The sequence below is a fragment of the Lissotriton helveticus genome, chromosome 2_1 (genome assembly GCF_964261635.1).
Source record: "Lissotriton helveticus chromosome 2_1, aLisHel1.1, whole genome shotgun sequence".
NCBI classification, from domain to species: domain Eukaryota; kingdom Metazoa; phylum Chordata; class Amphibia; order Caudata; family Salamandridae; genus Lissotriton; species Lissotriton helveticus.
In genome coordinates this window covers 857,452,566-857,474,208 of record NC_136059.1, presented here as the reverse complement: position 1 = coordinate 857,474,208, position 21,643 = coordinate 857,452,566, and the positions used below count along the sequence as shown (strand labels likewise).

Sequence of the window (21,643 nt, the reverse complement as noted above, 5' to 3'; positions counted from 1 at the left end):
CTATCTTGGGACATACTACTTTTATTGCCTCCCCCCATCCCTCTCTCTCTTCTACTCTCACTTCCTGTCTTTATCTTTCTATTTCTTCCTTGCACTGCTCTATCTGTGAGTTTTCAATGTATCCATATTCTTGAGCACAGCGCTCCATTAGAAGGACTGCAATTATTTGAAAAAGAAATTCAACATAAATTCTGCAAAAACATGTCCAAATCCTCCACAGCACATTACGGGTATGGTCCACTCACACATTGATTTCTATTTTTTAAGCTGATGAATATGGTTTTCAGAACTTTATTTCTAGGCTGCTTGTTTTTACTGATAATTCAGGATTGTGCATTCCTTTTAGTTTTGGCCTGGGTCATTGTGAAAGCAACTGCGTCTCCTTAACAAAGCCTGGATTATCGATGCCAGCATTTTTTTTGATTTGCCATTATCCTGTTTACCAATTTTGCTGTTCTTTAGCTAGCTTTCAGACTTGTTTCTGTATCACTGACTGGTCCTAGTGACTGGTGCTGTTCCTTATACTTCAGTAGCTTCCACCACGGTCAGCATGACCACTTGGCTCTTGCAGAGTTAAAACACATTATCTCTGCAGAACTGTCACTGTTCAATGTGCCAGGGAGTAGGAGGAGGAGGAGTTTGCCACTGAGTTGGGGGTGAAGGTTAACGGTTCAGACCGCTATGTAGCATACCGGGCTGTAGCTCCAGGTCACAAAGCTATAGGTCGACCTCCTATAATCTGGGAGCTGGGGTGGGGCAGGACCATGACAAGTGTGCGGTAGTGCAGAGGTCCGGTATGGGAGCTCAGGATGCAGTTTGTTTCACCTGTGTGAATGGATGGAATGGAAATTTGTACCAGAGTGCTGTGTAACCAAACATGCAACCAACAAAGTGTAAATAATGAAGAGTGGTGCTTCTATAGATTGCATTAAAAAAATGTTTGAATTCTTAAAGGTTTCAGAAAATGCTAATCAAAAAAATATGATTTTAATACCTGTTTTCTCACAAATTGTGTAAATTAAAAATGGTTTGTTTGTGGTCGGTTTTAATGAACATGGTCTGCCACACTTTCAAATTATGACTCAGTCTGCTGTAAAGAAGGGGGGAGAGAGATCTGAACTGGGTGCATTCCTCGTCTATATCTGTCTCTGTGCGCACTTGCAGTAGATGAACTTGTCAAACCTCTCAAGTCATACTGAATTATGAATACAAGAACAAATGCTACAAAACAATTCTTGAGGTGAATATGCTGCTTCCTGTAGGGCACACAATGAGTATAATTTTTTTTCTGGAACACATTGCAAAGGAATTTCGGACAACAATAACTTCTTTCTACTAAATAAACGGACCATTATACTATAACAAACTAGTCTATCCTGCACGTCCTTGTCTTGTGCAAATTGTTTTTGAGTCAAATGTCAGAAGAATGTTGATGTTTTATTTGTGTTGGACTGACATTGCAAGAGTAACTGGATTGCTGTTCGCAGCTATTTTACTCTCTCTCTTATTGACTGGTAGCTTGCTCTATAATGTGTTCACATTTGGAATCTAATTTGGCTTATTGTCTCAGGTTTGTTTGGCACAAGGACACAGCATTGATGTATTCTAGACGTACTTTCTCCTCCGGCTAATATAAACATTTTGACCACTACTCCTCACTCAGACCTTAGTAATGTTTAATTCAGTGTCATATTTTCGGAATTTAAAGATTTTCAGTTCTAATTATTCACAGCAATATTTTTAGTTTTACCCATATAACTGATATTGCTAACACGCATTGGCAAAAGCAAAAGGGCAGGCTTTGGGCGTAGGTTCATTGTTGTGTGATATGTCTGGATACAATCACAAAAAACTCACAGGGAGGCACCTAAATGCTGGTCAGGTATCATGCTGTGAGAAGTAGAGGATTCTGGTTCCCATGATTTAGGCATTGCAATTAAACATTTACGCCATTCAGTCACGGCCGGCATGACTCGCGGGTGGGGCTGTGGAGGGTCGCGCGGGGGAGGGGGGTTAATTTATTTTTTTCTTTAAATGTAACTTACCATCACTTCCGGTCCCGCGTTGCGTCTCCTCTCTATACAGGAAGCAGGCAACCTACCTCTCCTCCCCTAAGCCATGCAATGGCAGTGTTGTGATTGGCTAGGACACTGACCCCACAGGCGTCTGTGGGGAGGCCATTTTCTCAATGTAGGCTGCATGCAGCTTACATAGAGAAAATGCAGAGTGTGCATGACTGGTTTGGTCGACCAAACAAAACATTCAGCGCCCACAACAGTGGGCTAGCCACGCCTCCCCTGCCTGGAACAGGACCGCCCACCCCCAACCAAACCCTGCCTTCTGCTTTTCTCCCATTTAAAATACCACTTTGTTTCTGCTTCTCCCACTGCAAGAAAGCAGTGGGGCGACGCTCCTGCGCCCACGTGGAGGAGCCGCCCCTGACACCATGCCTCTTGGAAATTATTCCCAGTTTCTTAGGCCATACTCCTTTCAGAGCCCCACCCCCTCACCTTTTTCATACCACTTAAATCACTGCTGGCCACTCTCCCATTTGGCCTCTTTAACACTTAAGACACCACTCAGCCTAAAACTGTGACAGAGACGGTGTCTGAACTTAGTGCTCTCAGTACTCACTTTGTGGTATAACCCTGTGCTTGAAATCAGCACCTGCAGGGTTCAATTTGTGATGCAGTACTAGGTGAAACCTCCATATTCGCTCACAATACATTTTGGCAATCTTAAGTGTTAGCAGTGCCTAAAGACCTGATTTATTTATTGTTATCTTTCCCCTCCATATTTGTAGTATGGGTAACTGAACCGCAAAAGCTATCTGCATTGCATGGTATAAGTTCTTCCGCGTTGATAAAATGCCCTCAAATTTTACATATCTTTTAAGGAATAAATGATCAAATATACTTTGTCGACATAACAAACCTGACTACTACCAATTTCCTAAGTCAGCTTTGCATGTTTTTATTCCGAGACCTAAAATCGCTATTCACAGGATGTGCTCCGATTTGTGGTATCCATCTAAGAAATCAGCCATGTTACTGCAATTCTACTCCCAGTATTCTATGTCATAATGAAAAAATCTTAGCACGTAAGGGTAAGAGTTATAACACGCAAAGATAGCACTGGGAGCCAGTGGCTAACACAGTCCCCCCGCAGCCCCCAAGAACGCGTGGGAGACCACCACAGCTGCAGCGGGGACCCCTCAGCACAGTACTCTGGCCCAAGTGCTCTTGATTAAATCCGGAGCAGGCCCCTCCATGTAGCTTTCAAGGGGACCCCCTCAAGTTTAGTTATGTTACGCCACTAGTGGGAGCGCTAAGTTCAGACACTGTCTCTGTCACAGTTTTAGGCTGAGTGGCGTCATAAGTACTTAGAGGTGAGGCAGCCATATTTAACCCCTTAATCAGAGGTGAATGGATGCCTGGCACAGAAACTGTTAAGGCTCACGCTGATTTTGCCTGGAAATGTAGTAGCATGTGTTGGCACGCCTAAACAACAGACCATAACACAATAATACTGCCTTATGTGCCACAAAGAACATGAAAGAGAGCAACTCACAAATATTTGATGATGTGGACTCGAGTGTTTTATTTCTTCCTATGGTGCCTTGGTTATATTAAATGTCCAGCTGTTTTAAAAATACTAATAATTAAGGATACTCTCTGTCTTGTAATGGGTTTCAGTAAAAGTGATGCATTCATCCTGCCTTTATACATTTCGCCTATTTTGTTGTACATTTCTCGTTTTTTCTCTGTCTAAAGTATGTCAAGCTATTGTGCACCATCACCTTCAGTAAAATTAATGTGTGTGCCTTTTCAACTTGAAAATGAGCATTCGGGCTACAATCTGACCCTAGCGTGTTCCAGCAGCAATCCCACATTTAAGAACAGGCATCTCTTTTCCCTGCTTTACCTCGAGGAAGGGCTTGTGCTAATGGACAAGGGAAGTGCATGAAATGCAGCAAAAGCTGCTTTTAGCTGACCAGTACGCTTGGTATTGACCAACTGTCTTTTCATGAGGAAGAAATAAATGGCAGTGAATAAGCTGGAGTCTAGTTTTCCAAGAAGTGCAACGATTTTCCCAAATCGATACAGCTCATCAGGCTTCAGAACAAAGGCTGCGGGCCATGTGACAGTGATGGAAGCGCGGTGTGCGCTTTTGTGTATTAAAGCGACGCGGGCCCGTGGGGGACCAAGCCGCTCTGCTTGCGGCTTTCCAGCAGGCTCAGCCCCTGGATTCAGTGGGGAGCGGGTGAGAGCCCGGGCTCTTCTTTAAAAAATTAAAAAATTAAGATGGGTAGCGCTGGGCCTCCATTTGTGTCGCAAATTAATAGTATGAAACGTTGTCATTTGTAAATACTATTTATTCCATAGAAACATCAATTGTCAAACATGCAAAGCACCCACTTTGCATGCACTGGGCTCCCAGCGAGCAATATAATTCATCATCTGAGGCTTAGTTTCTGAATTGACAATACCGTAAGGGAGAGAGGGTTTGTAAATCACAAGTGGCATTGCTGCATAGACCGCGCTGCTGACGAACACAGCCAGTATTTCTTCCAGACTTAGAGAAATGGCCTGAAAGTGAACCGAGAAGGCTGCCCTGTTGGAGGGGCTGTAATTAAGAGATGCCTCCGCTGCAGCCACCTACGCTGCTTGTCTGTGGAAACCAGCAATTTCTGTCCTTCCCCCGCCCTTTCATCTCCCCGCCCAAGGCGCCTTCACAACGTTCTGCATTAACAGCAGAGCAATATGCCTCTGCGGCCTGTGACTTTTGTGGCCGTGCAGTGGGGCAGAACGGCTGCCATTAGGCCGCGTCTGTGAGCCCGCCCCATCCCCTCAGCTCCATTGCAGCGCCTTGTTTGCTCAGATAAAGCCCAGTGTTCAGGGTGACTAATCGCGGCCATGTGTTCCAGATGGTTTGATTACAGGATGTGGTTAAAGTGACTCTTCAAACACTGGGCCCAGCAGAGGGGCTGCTTCAGAAGACGTCCCCACGCCGCCGTTTACGGTCACCTGACACTCATTACACACCCAGGCCTGCTGGCCCAGGAGCCTGGCACGGGCACCTGCCCGAGGTGCCCCCGGGTCCCCGCTCCATTTCACAGCAAGCTTTTCTTCGGCTAATTGGCCTTGCGCCCACATGTAAAACAGCTTGAATGGGAAGATGTTTGATGATTGCGGTAAACAGTCATGCTGTGGGTGTTTTTGTCTGTCATTTCGAACTTCTTGTTAAAAAACATACTTTTTGACAGCTGAAGAAACACATCTCTTTGAGTTTACTTGCTTAACGCAAGGAAGTGTTTTATTTTGATTAGCTGTTTAAAAGACATCCGGAGTTGTGTAGGTGAGACACTGATAATGGGGTACATTGGATTTTTATACACCAGATCCTCAAAAGAGTAAAGTCTGCTTCTTATTGCAGAATTACTTTTATTTAAGTGAACAGGTTTGTGGTAACGTTTTACCACCCACAGTGAAAAGCAACAAGGCATGTCGTAAGATCACACCCTAATCCATTGCATTGGCAGTGCTGTGACTGGTTAAGTACCAGGCAAGTCGTTATGTACTAGTTATTTGAAGCTGGTTCCATACTTGTTCAGTCGCTTTCTTTGTTGCTTCATCTATGCGGAACCAAGGTTTTGTGGTCATGAAAGCTGTTCACTGACTGAGGCATTCCGAAGGGAGGCCAGCCTACTATCTGTACACATATTAGTTGTTGCACGTTTGCGCTGAATAATTACTGTTTAGCAATAGTTCTCTGCCAGTTGAGCTACCTGGAAATCCACATCCAGAACAATTTCCAGCTTGTTTCTCTCAAATGGTGTGCATATGTTACAGAATTACACCCTAGGGTATGCCCGCTATTCAGCGTTCTGTTGCTTTCAACCTAGGTTCATGCAAAAAAAATGAAGTCACGCACTTTACATATTTTGAATGCCCTCAAGAACATGAATTGCACTTTTAGAAACCCTTTGATTAGATATGCTTTGTAATATTGTCACTTGGAGCCTGGTTTAATCCCTCATAATACACCACTGGTGCCAGATGTGTACTGGTGAACTCAGTTCTGGCTTTGTGTGCTCTATGCTGGTAGGCAAGGGAATATGGTAATGAGCATGACCTGCCAAAAATCCTTGACTGGCATTTATTACCATGGCATGTGTTTTTATTAACTCTCATCAAAAGCTGCTTCCATATGATGAGTTTTCATGCCTAAAGAGATGTGCTCTGGAGGGATAGTGCCCCCTCCCAACAATACAGAAACACTCCTTCTTTGTACCACAACTTTTCAAATTCATGATCGCAACAGAGCCAGGTGATATGCGAGTTCATATTATATGGGGTACTTTGCCTTGAAGAGATCATTCTCAAGCTTTGTTTCAACTGCAGAACGTTTTTTGCTGTTTAGGTGTTTGTAGGAATGTTGTTTTTCTTTCCCGAGAGCATAGACTGAGAAGGCCTGCCACCCTCATTTGTTTTCCTTTGTGCCCATTTTCTTTTCAGTTGGATTCAAACAAATGTGAATGGGGAAATACCTTTTCCAAACCTGCCAGCTTTTCTAGGTGTTCTGATTACATTATGCTTCTACTATTAGCAATTACAAAATGAGAAATTCCTGTAGCCGTGAGTCATCCCAGTGTTGTGCGAGTAGCAAAATAGAAGCTCACACTGTTATCACAACTTCACAGAAAATATTAAAAGATCTGATAGTGGCAAACATGAGTTTGTTCATTGGTCGAGCAGACAATTCAGTGTGGTACACAACTCTTAGTGAAACAGAATCTCTGTGTGTTTCCTTATTGTCCTGCACAAGGTGGCAAGTTAAAGCTTGGTATCCAGATGACGTCCAAATTGTGGGAACAGCACAGTTGAAAACCGCATTAAATATGTGTTATTTACATACCTTGTAATACGTTTCTTTATCCTTTAAAACTGAACGCATTGGATATTTGAAATGATTGACCAGATTATTTTGGCCTGTGCCGCCATCGCACATACATGATGTTATTTCGATTTGAGTCGAAGGATGTTATTTTGGTTTACAGATTTGCTTTATAGTCGAGTGGTCAGAGCCCTTCATCCCTCCTGATGGTTGGGCTGTTTAATCATCTGAGTCTGCAGTCCAGTGGATTGACATTAGAAAGGGATTTGGAACATGGATTGTGTTTGTCTGTCCAGCGATGCAGAGAACGCGCATAATACCACCAATGCATGTCACCTATTATTTGTATGAAATTATTCCTACAATAAATGCTCTCAATATAAAAAATATGTTTTAGAGTTCAATGTGCTGCTCAAAGCAATGTTTTTACGTTAACTGGTACCAGGCTATGCAGCCTTGACTCTTTTAACTGTAATGTAGAAGACTATTGAGCCAGAGATAATTGTTCACCTTATTGCCTATCAATCTGAATGAAGCTGAACTGATTTGCATTTGATCCCATTTTCAGTCTGCGAGCACTTATTAACCTAATTGCCAATTACGGCGTCTGAGCAGTTGGGCTTCAGGGACAAGCCGATGGGCAAGGGTTTACAGACCACAAAGGCTACCTTTGTATAGGTTGGTTTAGTTTTGACTTACAACTCCATCTGTCCCATGTTTTGGGTGCTTTTGAATTGGTTATCACCACTGTGACATTTTTTAGAGATAGAAAGCCTCCTGTGTTTCCAAAAACGAACACTTGTATGGTTCAAGGAGTCCTATCGCCAGCAGCAAATGTTGCTTGTCAGCTCTGGGTCTTTTGGGTTCTTGCTGATGAAGCCTAGCATGTCTCTGAAGTAATTTGCCATTCATTTTACCACATCAAAATGAAACATTCTCTTGTGACTTTACTCCGGAAATGGCACATTCATTTTCATATCTATCACGAGAGTAACCCTCAAGGGGAATTTGAAGAGTTTATGATAGTCTTCCAAGCATGGCTAGGAAGGGAGCTATTTTAATGACCGCTGCTGAGTACTAAAATCCAGATAGTGAGGTCAGGTCATTGTAACTAATAAAACCTACTGCAAGGCAAGGTCTCTGTAACACCGATCAGCTGTCTTGCATTACTTCCCACTGAATACCCTCCTTGCAGAAGTTCCAAGAAAGGTTTAGGGTTTGTGTACTTTGCGCTACACGAATAAACCAGAACACTCTGGTCGTCCCTTCATAGCCCTCATAATAAACCTAGAACACTCTGATCTTCCCTTCATATCATAACTTACTATTATGTTATATTGAAGACATTTGATATTACAGTTGCCTAAATGCTCCAAGACGCACTACTACGGACTGTCTTCAAATGTATCCTTAATCCACATTTAACTGGAGTTGTACAAAATTCAAGTCTGCTCTCGATAGATTTAAGAGGTGATGGCCAGAAGTCTTCAGAAAGTGCTAATACTGGCCACAGCAACATCTCGAGCCATTGTTTTGGGGGAAAGAGAGCCTCGTTTTTAAACCTGTTTTGTGGCTGAATAGTTTCTTTCATTGCAGGTTTATAAAGCTTTGCATTGTATTCCAAACAATAACACGGGGTTTTAGGCGCAGGCAAAATGCCGTTTGGGAGACAATAACCTTTCAGCACGCTTGACCGGCCTTGTTCGTGCAAACAAGCCAGTGTTTGATTTACAGAGTCAGGGAGAATTGGACAAGCTGCTCATTGTGCGGATTATGCGTGCCTGCCTGATAAGGCCGCGTTTGCATATGCATGCACGTTCGCCCACCCTGCCTCCTCCTCCTCCTCTCCTCTGCACACCGTGCTGCTGCTTAATTTATTTTTTTCCCTTTCTAGTCATAGTGACTTGTTAGTCTGAGCAGCTTGACCAATCCCTTGCACGCGCTCCCTGCCGCAGCTGGCCAATCCAAGCTCAGCTTTTGTTGGCAATGCGAAACCCCGAAGGGGGGTGGGGCGGGGAGCAATAACAAAAGCCTTTTATTGCTGACAAATGTTAAGTGTCTGTGCGAGCTTTGCCTGTTTCTAATGTTATTGCTTCGGGAATTGACTCCTTGTTGTTTCTTTTGTATTAGCATTTCACAATTTTTTTAATCACACTACATGTTGTGCTACTTTAGAGGCCTTGCAGCAGGGCCATTCGATCTGTTAAATCACAAGCACAGTTGCAGCAACCTCCAGGCAGTGGTATATTCAAGTTCAGTAAATGTTATTATCTGTAAACAGCTGGGAAAATCCCTGGCTTCGTGATTATGGTAGAAGACAGAATCTGAAAAACGAGTATTTCTTTCTGCTGCTTTTAATTTATGTGTTTTTCTGTGGTTGGTAATGGAATATGGGGCAACTAAAAAGAGGAACTGCTAAGGACTTTCGCATACCTGTGAAGCGTTCAGCTGTACTCTCTTGGTTAATCATATCTTTATAATTCGTTGTCCTTGACGTTCCACTGCTCCTCAGAATTGTTCTGTTTTTTTAGTATGACGTTGGGCGTTGATATTTTAAGATCGTCAGCAAAGCACTACATGTTGCTTTTATGTATGTGTCAAATCGTGAGAAACGAGATGTGGAAGCCTGCCACCTCGCAGCAGAGATGGATGTTAGTTAGGCCTGTCTAAAATAATTTCCTTCTTAATCACTTCTTTCCATCGTACCTGCGGCTTCAGCACTTCAACACTTGCTTTTTTTTTTAAATTCTGAGGTAATGTAGCGCGTGCTGTAAATACAATGCAGTGGCAGTCCATTGACCACGCAGCTGCAATGTAATCATTTTCCAGCCATAAAGCATTTTACCCATTTTCCAATTGCATTTTGAGCTGTGACCATCCATAGAATGTGTTTGCTGTGGTGAGAATTACAGAGGCCCCTTTACAAGTTCCTTCTGTAGCCAGTTGCGCCATTTGTTTTTGAAAAAGATATCTGTGCTTAGTAGAAAACAAAGGACATTACGTTGGTAAATAAAAATGCTTACTGAAACAAACGGACACAAAAAACTAAGAACCGGTTAAATACAGGCCAGCAATTGTTTTCAGTGGTAACAGTTTGTCACCGATCTGTGAAATTTTGGGCAGGGTGATCAAATGGAGCGCAATTGAGTCCAGGCTTAGCGGTTTCGGTCTGTTGTCTGTTTAGACAAGTTGAGACCTAATGATTGCATGACTTCAGGTGATATCTGCTGCTATTTGTGCACCCCAGTACCTTAATTCCGGCTTAATTAACTTGTATGAGGCAAGGTTGTGCAGCCTCCTCTGAAGGGCCACCCATTAAATCAGCTGTCAAAGCATGAATGCTATATCCAGCTACTTATGTGTACTTCTCATGTGTGTGTGTGTGTATGTATGTATATATATATATATATATATATATATATATATATATATATATATATATATATATATATATATATATATATATATATATACATTTATATATATATATATATACATTTATATATACATATATATATATATATATATATATATACATATATATATATTTTTCAGTATACACGTATTTCATGTATTAAGGCACAGGCACATTCGAGAGAGGCACTTCGTCATATACATTGACGCATTAAATCAACAGCCGTTTTAAAAACAAAATGCTTTGTTCTCAGCCCCTCTTGATTTAGCCTCTCCTAGGCAGTGTTCGGTTTGTGCTGGCCGGCTGCCAAACAAAAGCAATCACGTGTAATAATAGCAAAATTAAGAGCCGAGTGTTACCGTTTTACAGCGGGGTCTGGGCAGCAGCCATTTCCTTCTGTCGACGCTATCTTGCTTTCACACTTTCATACACATAGACACACTCGCACAGAGACCATTTCCTGTGGGCTTTTACTTGTGGTCACTAAAACCAGAAAAGAGGAAGAAAAAGGCCCTCAGTGCGTGAAAGCATGTAGGATTTTGTTAGTTTGTTGTGTGTTAAGTGGGTTTTAAAAATGAGTCTCTGTTTGCCCTTCATCTGCAGGTGTCCTTGTGGTGAATGTAACATGGCGGAACAAGACGTATGTGGGGACCCTGCTGGACTGCACAAAGCACGACTGGGCGCCTCCCAGGTACGGCCGGTTGAATACTATCTACTACGAGAGGGAAAGAGTGGGTTATAAGCTTGTCTTGGTTGTGCAAATGTTATACAAACGTTTAATGTAGCAAACCTCAGTGTCTGGTTTTTTTTCTAATCACTAATTTATGCTGCCAGTTTTACCTCACTCGTACTATTTTAGTGTGACCATAGAATATAACCGACCACAACATGTATGTTAGCTTTATGTGTGATATACATATTTAAATATATTTGTTAAAATAAATATATGCAAAGTTCTCTTAACCCCTTCGACGCTCATGACGAGCTGGGCTCGTCATGGCGTAGCCTCCTCGCACGCTCATGACGAGCCCAGCTCGTCACGTAACATGCGCTTTCGCAAAACCCAGCGTACGGGCGGAATTCCGCCCGCACGCATGCGGTTAATACCATAAGGGTTTTTTGGTGTCAGCTCCAAGGCAGAAGGACGAGTGCCTTTTAACTTCCACTTCGAAGCCGAGAGGATGTGAAATGCTTACAGTCTTGAGTTTTTCTCGATTACATTGAATTTTAGGGACTTATTGGCATATTTATAAAAAAAAACATGGTAACTTTACCAAATCCTGTCAGTTTGGCTAATGCGTCCCTGCTTTCAGACCAGAAAGCTGCATTGTTTCCTCATTTTGCGTGTCGTGAGATAGTGCTCTGCATGACACCTCAGCCATACAAGTCTTGTTGCAATAACCCCCGCACAGTGCCCACTCCAGTGTACATGCACTCTCCTATCATTGTATTCCTTAGAATAAACAGCCAACATGCGTTGTGGTAATTGTTGGCCGAAGTTTTATTAGGAATACATGCATATACTTGTTTGCACCACTCCCCTGCTTCACGATGATAGAAGCTGCAAGGGGGAGCGACAACTTATATCCCCCCCCCACATTCCCACCTCTACCGGTAGTGTTCCCCCATTGGGAGGTTTGTACCTTGTCAGACCCCCATTGGCTGGAGGGGGGTGGCGCCTGGCGCCTGTGTGGGGCGCTGCGCTATTTCAATTCTGCGTCTGGGAGCTTAAAGGCACCCAGAACCGGATCCTTCCAGGGCTCTGAGTCTGTTATGGCACCGGCCCTCGAGGCCCACTTTCGGGGCGGCCTTTGCAATTCCAGCTGTCAGAGCAGTATTGAGTACATCACACTTGGCTGGTGAAGAGGATAGGGTGGGATGGGAAAAGCAGATGGTAAAATTAGATACAGCAAGAACAGGACCGAGAAGGAGAGTATTGAACGACAAGAGAAAGAAATGCCAGAAAAGGTATACGAATGATTAAAAAAGTTAGCAAATTAAGCTGTAGAACGGTGAAAACGAGGGCACTAGGAAGAGAATGACAGATGCAGAGCACATTAAGCTCTGGAAAGAACAAAAGAACAAGATGAAAGGAGAAATAAAAGCAAAACAAGTGAACATTCCCAGCTAGATATAGAATGTAAAAAATAAAAAGACTGAAAAAGTCAGCTGAAAAAAATAAAAACAAGGGGGAAATAGATGAAAGGAGGGACCGTGGATTAAAAGGAACACACGTTAAAAAGAGGATTCTGCTCGGAGAGAAATTGGAAAAAACGAGCAGAGTCAAAAATAGGGGGGGAAACAATCCGACTTTGAAGGTTGCAGATTAAAATATGAAAAAAATACATGGCATTAATCTACAGTTCATTTATTCTAATTCCTTCATTCTGGTTTATTTTATGCAGTTCTTGCCCTCCAATTGTAGTAGGCTATATTAGTTAAGGCATGTAATGCAGACTTGTAGTTTCAACATGTAGTATAGTGCACTAACAGTGAGATCGTTATGCCAGTGTCCTATAGTAAAAAGATCAAGTTTAAACACGAATCTGAAATATTAACCCACACCGAGGACAGCCCCAACGCCTGACCACTATAGTCCTCCCACACGTGGAGTTGTTTATGGATCTTGCCTTGGAGTCTTTTTCCTTAAGCTGGTCCTTTGAAGCTATACGTGTTGAAGATGATAATCAACCGTTTGCTTTATTTCTAAAGGCTGCTCTATTTCTGTACTGGGGCAATCCACATATTATCTTAACTGTGCCATACATGCTATCTAGAACCACAGTAAGACAGAGTAACTAAACCAATGTTTAGAAAAATAAAATGTATTTAATACATAATCATTTTGCAAAAATGCTCTTCTAAAACCCATTAGGTGCAAACATTAAGTACACATAGTGATTATATGCTATAGTATTCCATCGCTGGATTTCTAGGGAGTAAACTATGCTATTATTGGATAAAAAGTTAAGACACAATTATTCAGTTATTACAAAGCACCTACCCAGGGCAGTGGTATCAGTTTCACAAAACAACTGAGTAAATACATGATTTCTGTTAAGATTAGCTATATGTAAATGTTGTGTGTATAGCTATCCAAAATGCTGCTGTAATCTGCCTTGCTTGATCTATATTTGATATCCTTTGTAAAGGTGATGCATTTGGCGTTTTTTGCCACAAATCTGCAGCCAATTATTCATGACAGTTGTGGTTTTACTATTTGGCTAGGCTTAACAAAAGCTTTTTTTCTAAGTACATATGCTTTTACTACTTTGCTTACAAATTATTATGATCTTTACAATGCATTAAAACACATAGAACAAACTCAACAAAACATTGACTCTTAAAAGATTGTTTACTGAAATACATGTTTTCCACAGTTATTGAGCCTCCCACTTTTACACCTTAACTAACTTTATATTGTCTTTAACTCACCCTTTCTAAATATTCCAGATGATGTGCTCACTCTTCTTTATGAAGTACGCCGATCAATAGCTTCCTATTTTATTTTACACACTTATTTTCAGGTATTAGGTGAGAGCTCACTAGAATATCTTGTCTTGAACATAGCACACTTCTGTTTACAGTTGTTGCCTTTTCTATTTTGTCTTTCCCTTTATTTGTGACTATAAATACTTGTTCTTGTCAAGTGTATTATTTTCCACTTCAATTTTTTTGTTTTTTACTTTTGTTATTTATTTACCCCAAGGTTTTGCGAATCACCAACAAGTGACCTTGAAATGCGAGGTGGTCGAGGAAGAGGAAAACGAGCCAGGTCCGCTGCAGCCCCACTTCCACCTGGAAGTGAAAACGGATTTAGTGAGTCAAGAGGGCTGCAGAACAAGAACCGGGGTGGTGCTAATGGCAAGGGAAGACGGGGCAGCCTTAACACGAGTGGACGACGGACCCCCCCAACCTGTTCACTTGAGGATGTTAAAACCAGCCCCTCTGCTGCTAACAAAAGGAAAAATAAGCCTGCAATGGAGCTAGACTTGAACTCCAGTTCAGAGGACATTAAAACTGGAAAGCGCATTCGCACCAACTCAAGGAGCACTCCAACCACGCCACAGGGCAAAACTGAAACAACTTTTTTGGACCATGGCCGTACCTCGCCAATACTGATTGACTGCCCACACCCGAACTGCAACAAAAAATACAAGCACATCAATGGGCTACGGTATCACCAGGCTCATGCACACTTAGACTCAGAGAGCAAATTGGAGTTTGAGCCGGACAGTGAGGAAAAAGTTTCAGACTGTGAGGAAGCACTAAGTAACGCAGCACTTGAAAGCAGTGAGCCAAGCACAAATTTAACAAACTTTGATCAGATAAAAGCACCAACATCTCCAAGCTCACTAAGCACCCCAGGGACACCCAAGGGCAAGAGGGAACTGATAAACAATAGTCATAGCCCTGTTATTAGTTCTAAAACTGGTAAGAATTCTGGCAAAAAAAAGGTAATGAGCAGTGAGTTGAACAGCCTCCCTGTTATATCGAATATGACAGTGACGTTGGAAAATTGTTCAGTGGCGGAAGGTACGTTAGCTACTGAAATGCCTAAACTGGAAGCCGAAGGGCTAATAGACAAGAAAAATGTGGGAGATAAAGTGAAAAAACCTAGTAACTGTAAAATGGATAAAAACCTTTCAAAACTTAAAGCTACCAGGCCCATTGCTCCCGCCCCAGCTCCCACCCCTCCTCAACTAATTGCTATACCTACTGCAGCCTTTACAACTACCACTACAGGGACAATACCAGGATTGCCCTCACTAACAACAACCGTTGTTCAGGCAACACCAAAGAGTCCTCCTTTAAAACCTATTCAACCAAAGCCTACGATTATGGGAGAGCCAAGCACTGTAAACCCAGCTCTTGCCTCACTCAAGGACAAAAAGAAAAAAGAGAAAAGAAAGTTAAAGGACAAAGAAAGTAAAGAAGTGGGCAGCCCTAAGGCTGATGCTAAGCCGGGAAAGCCAGAGGACTCAAAAGCATCGGGCAAAGAGATAGCCGGGCATTTTCTCAAGGAGCACCTCAGCAAAAACGAAGTGCTAACCAATGGACTGTGTGAAACCCCTGAAAGCCGAATGGCAAGTATTAAGGCAGAGGCTGATAAGGTTTACACTTTCACTGACAATGCACCGAGTCCCTCCATCGGGAGTGGCTGCAGGGTAGAGAATGGTCCAGTGGTAAACGGCCAGTCCCCCGTAGCAGCACTACATGCTTTGACTCCAAATGGCGGGGAAAGCTCTGCTACAAAAACTAACAGCCCCGCTTACTCTGACATTTCTGATGCTGCTGATGATGGTGGCTCTGACAGCAGGTCAGAGGGTATAAGGTCTAAAACCAGTTCTCCAACAGATATCCTTGCCACTAAGGACAGTGTGGTGAAAGGGCTCCCTGGTACCCCTGCACAATCCCCACAAGTAAAAGAATCTCCTTCTCCCTATTACCATGGCTATGACCCATATTACTCACCTAGTTACATGCACTCTGGACAACCCGGGATGCCCACTGCTGCAAACAATGGCACTCCTCCAGGAATGAAGGTCAAAAAGGATTCTGATGGAGAAATGGAAAAAAAGGAGAAACTTGAGCCCCAGGAGGCCAAGAAAACTGAAAGCAATCCTTGCAATCTACCGCCTCAGCATCAATCAGTTATAACACAAAGGCACCCTGCACTTGCACAGTCACTTTACTACGGTCAGTATGCGTATGGACTTTATATGGACCAAAAGTCTCTTATGGCTTCAAACCCTGCCTACAGGCAGCAGTATGAGAAGTACTATGAGGATCAGAGGTTAGCCGAGCAGAAATTGGCACAAAGTGGGAGAGACTGTGAACGGAAAAGTGAGCCCCCACAAAACGAGCCAGGAAAGGAGGAGAACAAGCAGAAAAGCATCCCATCTGCTACCATCTCAAAAGCTCCTTCCACTCCAGAGCCTAGCAAAAATAACACTAAAATGGGGTCAGCAGTCTCTAACAAAACTGATGACACGGGCAAATCGCCGATGTTGACACATCATCACCAGCCACTTCAACCCGACAGTTACAAAGCCAAACAAATGGAGAACCACCAGCTCATTAAAGAGGCAGTGGAATTGAAACCTGTTATGGACTCTATGAAGCAGACAGGAGTAGATCCTACCATAAGATATAAGCAGGTAAAAATGAAGGGTGTGCTGTGTGTTTTTTAATCATATTAGGTGCAACTGTAGCATGCATATTGACTGCTGAACACCACCAAATTCCGTCATTTATGGAGAGGGTGCAACCCCTAATCTACTTGACGGGAATCTGTTTTCTAAAGACACACTTGTATTTTAACTGTTTATTTGCTTATGCGAGAGCATTGAGAATAAATGTTTTTTTTATGAGATCTTTTAGCTAATATTTAATATTTTTTTAAGCTAAAGTCAATGCCACATCACCCAGTTTCTTTAAGTAATAACAATGGAACCCCATCAGCACATTCACAAGGAATACAAACTAATCTATTTTATGAGGAGTTGCTGCTCGCAAGTCTGCTGTGTTACAGTTGCCTGGATATATGTTTTTTTTCCTCAATCCGTATTTTGCATAATTGTACACGCTGATTTTTCTGGTATTCATTTAACTGACGTGCTTGTTTTAAGGTAAAATGGTCAGCAATGAATGCCTTTCATAATTGTAGATTTTATATTTAGTTTATTTTGCCTTTCTTTAGCCTTAGATCAGAACCGTACCCCCAGTTTTAACAAATCTCAAGTGCCTCTGCTCTTGAGCTCATATTTGAGAGCCAATACTGTATTTTTCTTCACTTCTGTATAATTTTATAACAGGAGTAATACTGCCTTTTACAATGTTAATGTGTCCTACTCTGTGTTTGTAAAAGTATGTCGGACAATGTAGGGATGTTTTTTATAGACCATTTTCGAAGTGATGCCATTTGAGTAGTCAATTGATTCTTTGACTTTGTGTAATTTGAATATAATGATCATATTTTAATTAAATATATCCAAACCCAAGAGCAGATGCAAATTCTCCACGAAAAGAAAGACTACAGGAAGACGTTGCTAACAAGGAAGAATAAGGATATCCTCTCGAGTTCTGTCTGCTGAGCCCTTAGATAAATTGTGCTAATAACCACGAAGGGCATGATTGCACTAGCGCAATTGCCTAGTGCTATTCCACTGTCCTTCCAATGCGAAATTGTAGCTTCCAGTCTGTGCACAATATTGTGGCCCACACTTCAAACATGGGGTGTGCTTAGAGAATGGCACAACTGTTCTCTCATTGAGCCTGGAGTCAGTCTTGTCCCGTAGATGTAGGCAGAGTTAACCCTTTGTAACACAGGGCCAAGTCTACTAATGCCTTAAAGAAGGAGCTATTGGCAAAGTCAGTAGATTATCTCAGGCCAATCCCTGAAGGTTCTGAAGCCAAATAATCCAATGGCTGAACGAGGCGTATTCAAATCAACTTAAAGAAAGCATAGAATGAAGTATGAACGCCATCAATACCTCTTCAAACGCCATATATTATGTAAAAGAATCTTCTAAGTGCTGGAACCACACATTTCATGAGTCGTTTGTGAGCAGAGCCTGATTTTAGCACCCGCAAAATGTTTTTTCCTGGTAACTAAATAATTAAAGACCTGAAATAATCTTGGCTACAGTTGTACACAATTTGTATTTAAACATAAATTCATGGTATCCGGTACTGCAGTGAACCATATGTCTTTAGTTTCAACATCTTCAGAAGTCTTTAATCAAATCATTTTATATGGTGTAATCTTCTTAGACAAAACCTGTTGTGATAGTGGTAAATTGCCACAGCCGTACAAAGTGCTGCTACCCGTCCTCTGCCTATATGCTTATTCTCAGTACCCTTACACTCCACCTCCCCTACCGATGAACATTACACTGCAGCACAGCAAACCATGGTAGCTTACCTGTTCTTAAACGAGAAACCTCAGAAACCGAGACTTCTGCAACATTTGCAATATATTCCAATAGAATAGGATGCTGATGTGTATTGCTGTAGGGTAGATATTGCAAGCAGATTGGTAGGTATGTCGGTGCAGAGCATTAATGCAGCATGTGGTTTCATTTCACTTTAACATTTTTATTTTAGGTAAATAATATTAACTTCTTTATTTCATATTCTTAAAATGTATGGGATCTTAAATCAATGAACTGTATATGTTACTATCCTCCCAACCAGAGCCACTGTTACAATATCTGAGATCTGTGGAACACTGCGAGACTAATGGATTCCCGGAATAATGCGTTAAGATTGTCTCTATATTCATTGTGTAATCTCTTTTATGATATAGTATTTGTAAATTCACGACTGTCATGTATATGTGATCAACGTTGCAACTTTTGCTTAATCACACTGTATACTGCTGTGCCAACATACTGTATACTGTTTGAGGCAATCCAATAAAAAAATAAAACTATCCTCCCAACCCTCCAAAAACATTGTTTCTCAGCTGACACTCTAGAAGGTGTGTCGTTTTAACATCCTTATCTCCCTAATGGTGGTAGTAGCAACTGTCCTCTGTGACCGATAGTAGGAATGAATCATTAACAATAGCATTTGACTTAAGCCCGCATTATAAGAATCAAGTTCAGAAAAATGAGCTAGAGTTTGGTCTGTTTTATCAAGCAAGTTAAACATGAATGTTTCTTGGGAGTCACTAGCAAATCCCCACCTATGCTGTTGTGCCCCGGATTATGTTCAGTTATGACTGTTGAATTTCAGAGGAAAACCAAACAGTAATGAGAGGATTGCTTGGATTAATCCCAGCTGTTGCTAGTTACTGTGGGCTTCAATGCAGTCAATATTTTTTTCTGCCCACTATGCCTCCTCAGGAAGCAGCTGTATGTAAATTGGCCTTCATCCTAGTCCAATATAAGCAGCCAAGCCTGAACTGCTAGGCAACATCTCTTCTGAACAGGAAAGGAACACAAGCAACCATAGGCAGTTGTCAGCCTATCTCGGGCTCATCAGTATGGTGCAGCATGAGTCCTAAGGCACAGTGAGTGCAGGATCCATGTCAGGCCAGTTTTATTATGCTGGGTATGATGTGATAGGAAACAATTATTGTAGCAGCAATGCACATTTAAAGTGCACAAAATAGCAAATTTATGTTAAGAATTAGGAAGTTCTGCCTTTAAAAAATAGTTTCATGTCAAACCCTGTACTCTGCACCTCATAGCTATAAACAAGCCTGACATTTAAAACAAAATGTTTTTGCATTCTTAGCAGGAGCCAGAATCGAGATCATGGCATCACTATGTGTATCAGCCAAAGTATCCAGAACTGCAAAAATCTGAGGAGATGGATCGTGAGAAAAAATTAAAAGACGAGATTCTCAGAAAGACTCCTAGCAAGGAAAGCATTGTGCCTATTCCTCCAGTCACTTTACCAAGCACGAAAGAGGAGATGAAAGAGCCAAAGCGGCCGGATTCCGGATCGGTGGAGGACAGCAAAAATAAGAACGAAGATCGGAAGACTCCAGTAAATTGGAAAGACTCGCGAAGTGCCAGAGTGAATGTTTCCTCACCGATGAGCCAGCATCAATCATATATTCAGTATTTGCACTCTTCTTATCCATATACGCAGATGTATGACCCCAACCATCCAACCTATCGTGCAGTGTCTCCTGTTTTGATGCACAGTTATCAAGGTATGATCTTTGTAATAGCTGTGTAAAATTTGCACACAGGTTTAATACGTTGCATCACTGATTTTTGGGGTTGAATACAAATGTAAATCCTTGTTGACCTTTATTAAGCCAGTACAGAACTAAAGGGTCATGGAGGAATAAGACTTGTTTGTATACATGGTGTTTGTAAAATGCTAGAGTTTCCCTTTACTGTCTCCATAAGTCCCAAAAGTCTAATTTTGTTGGTTGAATAACAGACAATAGCTAGTGCATTCCCTATTAAAACATCCTAGCCATTTAGTAAACCATTATACTCGCTTTTCCTTTCACTTAAGAAAAACCCATAAATGTAGGAAGTGCCTGCAAGACTCTCTATTTATCTGGGTAGATTATCTGACCAGAAGTCTGACGATTCCTAACGTTTCCAGTCACGTCTATGATTAATATGGCGATCCTAAATTGTAATTTGATTTGACAGACAACTCTCATGAAGCCAGCAAATCATGACGTTTCTTAATTCTCTACAGGGGCATATCTGTCTTCAGGATTTCATCACTATCCTGTTTATGGGAAGATGTCAGGAAGAGAAGAGCAGGAGAAGGCCAGCACCAGCCCCAGCATCAGTGCAAAATCAACCACCGAATCAAAAGCACTGGATCTGCTTCAGCAGCATGCGAATCAGTATCGCGGCAAGTCCCCTGCGGTAAGGAAGGAGTCTCCGAATTTCATACAAGAGTTCTACTGTGCGATTGTGATATGAACGTGGTGCATGAGTATGCCATTGGGGGTCCTTTGAAATGCTTCTTTCTGCATGCATTGTTGTGACAAAGAGGGGTAAACTCAAGAAAGGAATTCATATTAACTGGAATTCAAGGCATTTTAAAAACTACATATCTGCCTATTTACTTAGAAATAGCGTAACTAGAAACCTCTAGTAAGCTACATTCCGGTTAATCCTAAGAACATTCCTTATATGTGTTGCTGGACCCCGTGATAGGAAAGAATAGAACAATTTTTCCGGCCCTTACCTAGGGGTGTAGTGGAAGTTAATATTTTCCCTTGAATAAATGATTGTTTCCTTAGACCCAAATCTCAAATATATAGTGCTACAGTAGTGAGTTTGTTTGCTCTTCTCAAACTTTTAATTCGGCCAGTTACTCCTCGGTCAGGTATGCATGCAAGAAAAGCATGAATTGTGCCTCCTAGCAGTTGTACGGTGGGCAGGTAGTATGTTTCAACTCCTGCAACCTAATTCAAATAAAATGAAGCAGTGTTGGCCTGGGATATAGTCTGTGCGGACAGGTCAATTCCCATCACTGCGGTGAACTGCCCTAAATCCAGAGCTAACCAGTCTACTTTAGGTTTGTTTAGGCGGGTGACCTTTAGTCCGTGCTGTATGGTGCCAGAATATGGTAACCAACCTAACATCCAACAGAAATGATGTCTTCTTAAATATCGCACCATAGAAAGTCTACGCCCAAAATTATATTGTGCATACTGTGTTGAGGACATGCTTTTTTGCTAACGACATTCAGACATAAAACCGCTCATTATGTTTTCAGTTAATGGTCTTCCGTAACCTTATGTTTTTGTTTGTTTGCCCCCTCAGTCCGTTGTTGTTGATCAGTTTCTTATTTTCAGACATTTCAATGTTCTTCTTGACGTGGTCGTAGTTCTATGCA

General features: G+C 41.9%; 1 protein-coding gene across 4 annotated transcripts in view; it reads left to right on the top strand.

Annotated features, from left to right (window-relative positions):
- ZNF608 (zinc finger protein 608) overlaps window positions 1–21,643 on the top strand; it is a 112,778-nt gene that overhangs the window by 78,702 nt on the left and 12,433 nt on the right. For 2 of the 4 annotated variants that reach the window (XM_078675584.1, XM_078675585.1), the window contains exons 4-7: window positions 10,916–11,003; window positions 14,022–16,473; window positions 19,559–19,982; window positions 20,489–20,664. In XM_078675584.1, the coding sequence (XP_078531710.1) occupies window positions 10,916–11,003; window positions 14,022–16,473; window positions 19,559–19,982; window positions 20,489–20,664 (3,140 nt within the window). The remainder of the gene's footprint in view (window positions 1–10,915; window positions 11,004–14,021; window positions 16,474–19,558; window positions 19,983–20,488; window positions 20,665–21,643) is intronic. The other 2 variants (XM_078675587.1, XM_078675588.1) reach the window with 1 other exon arrangement.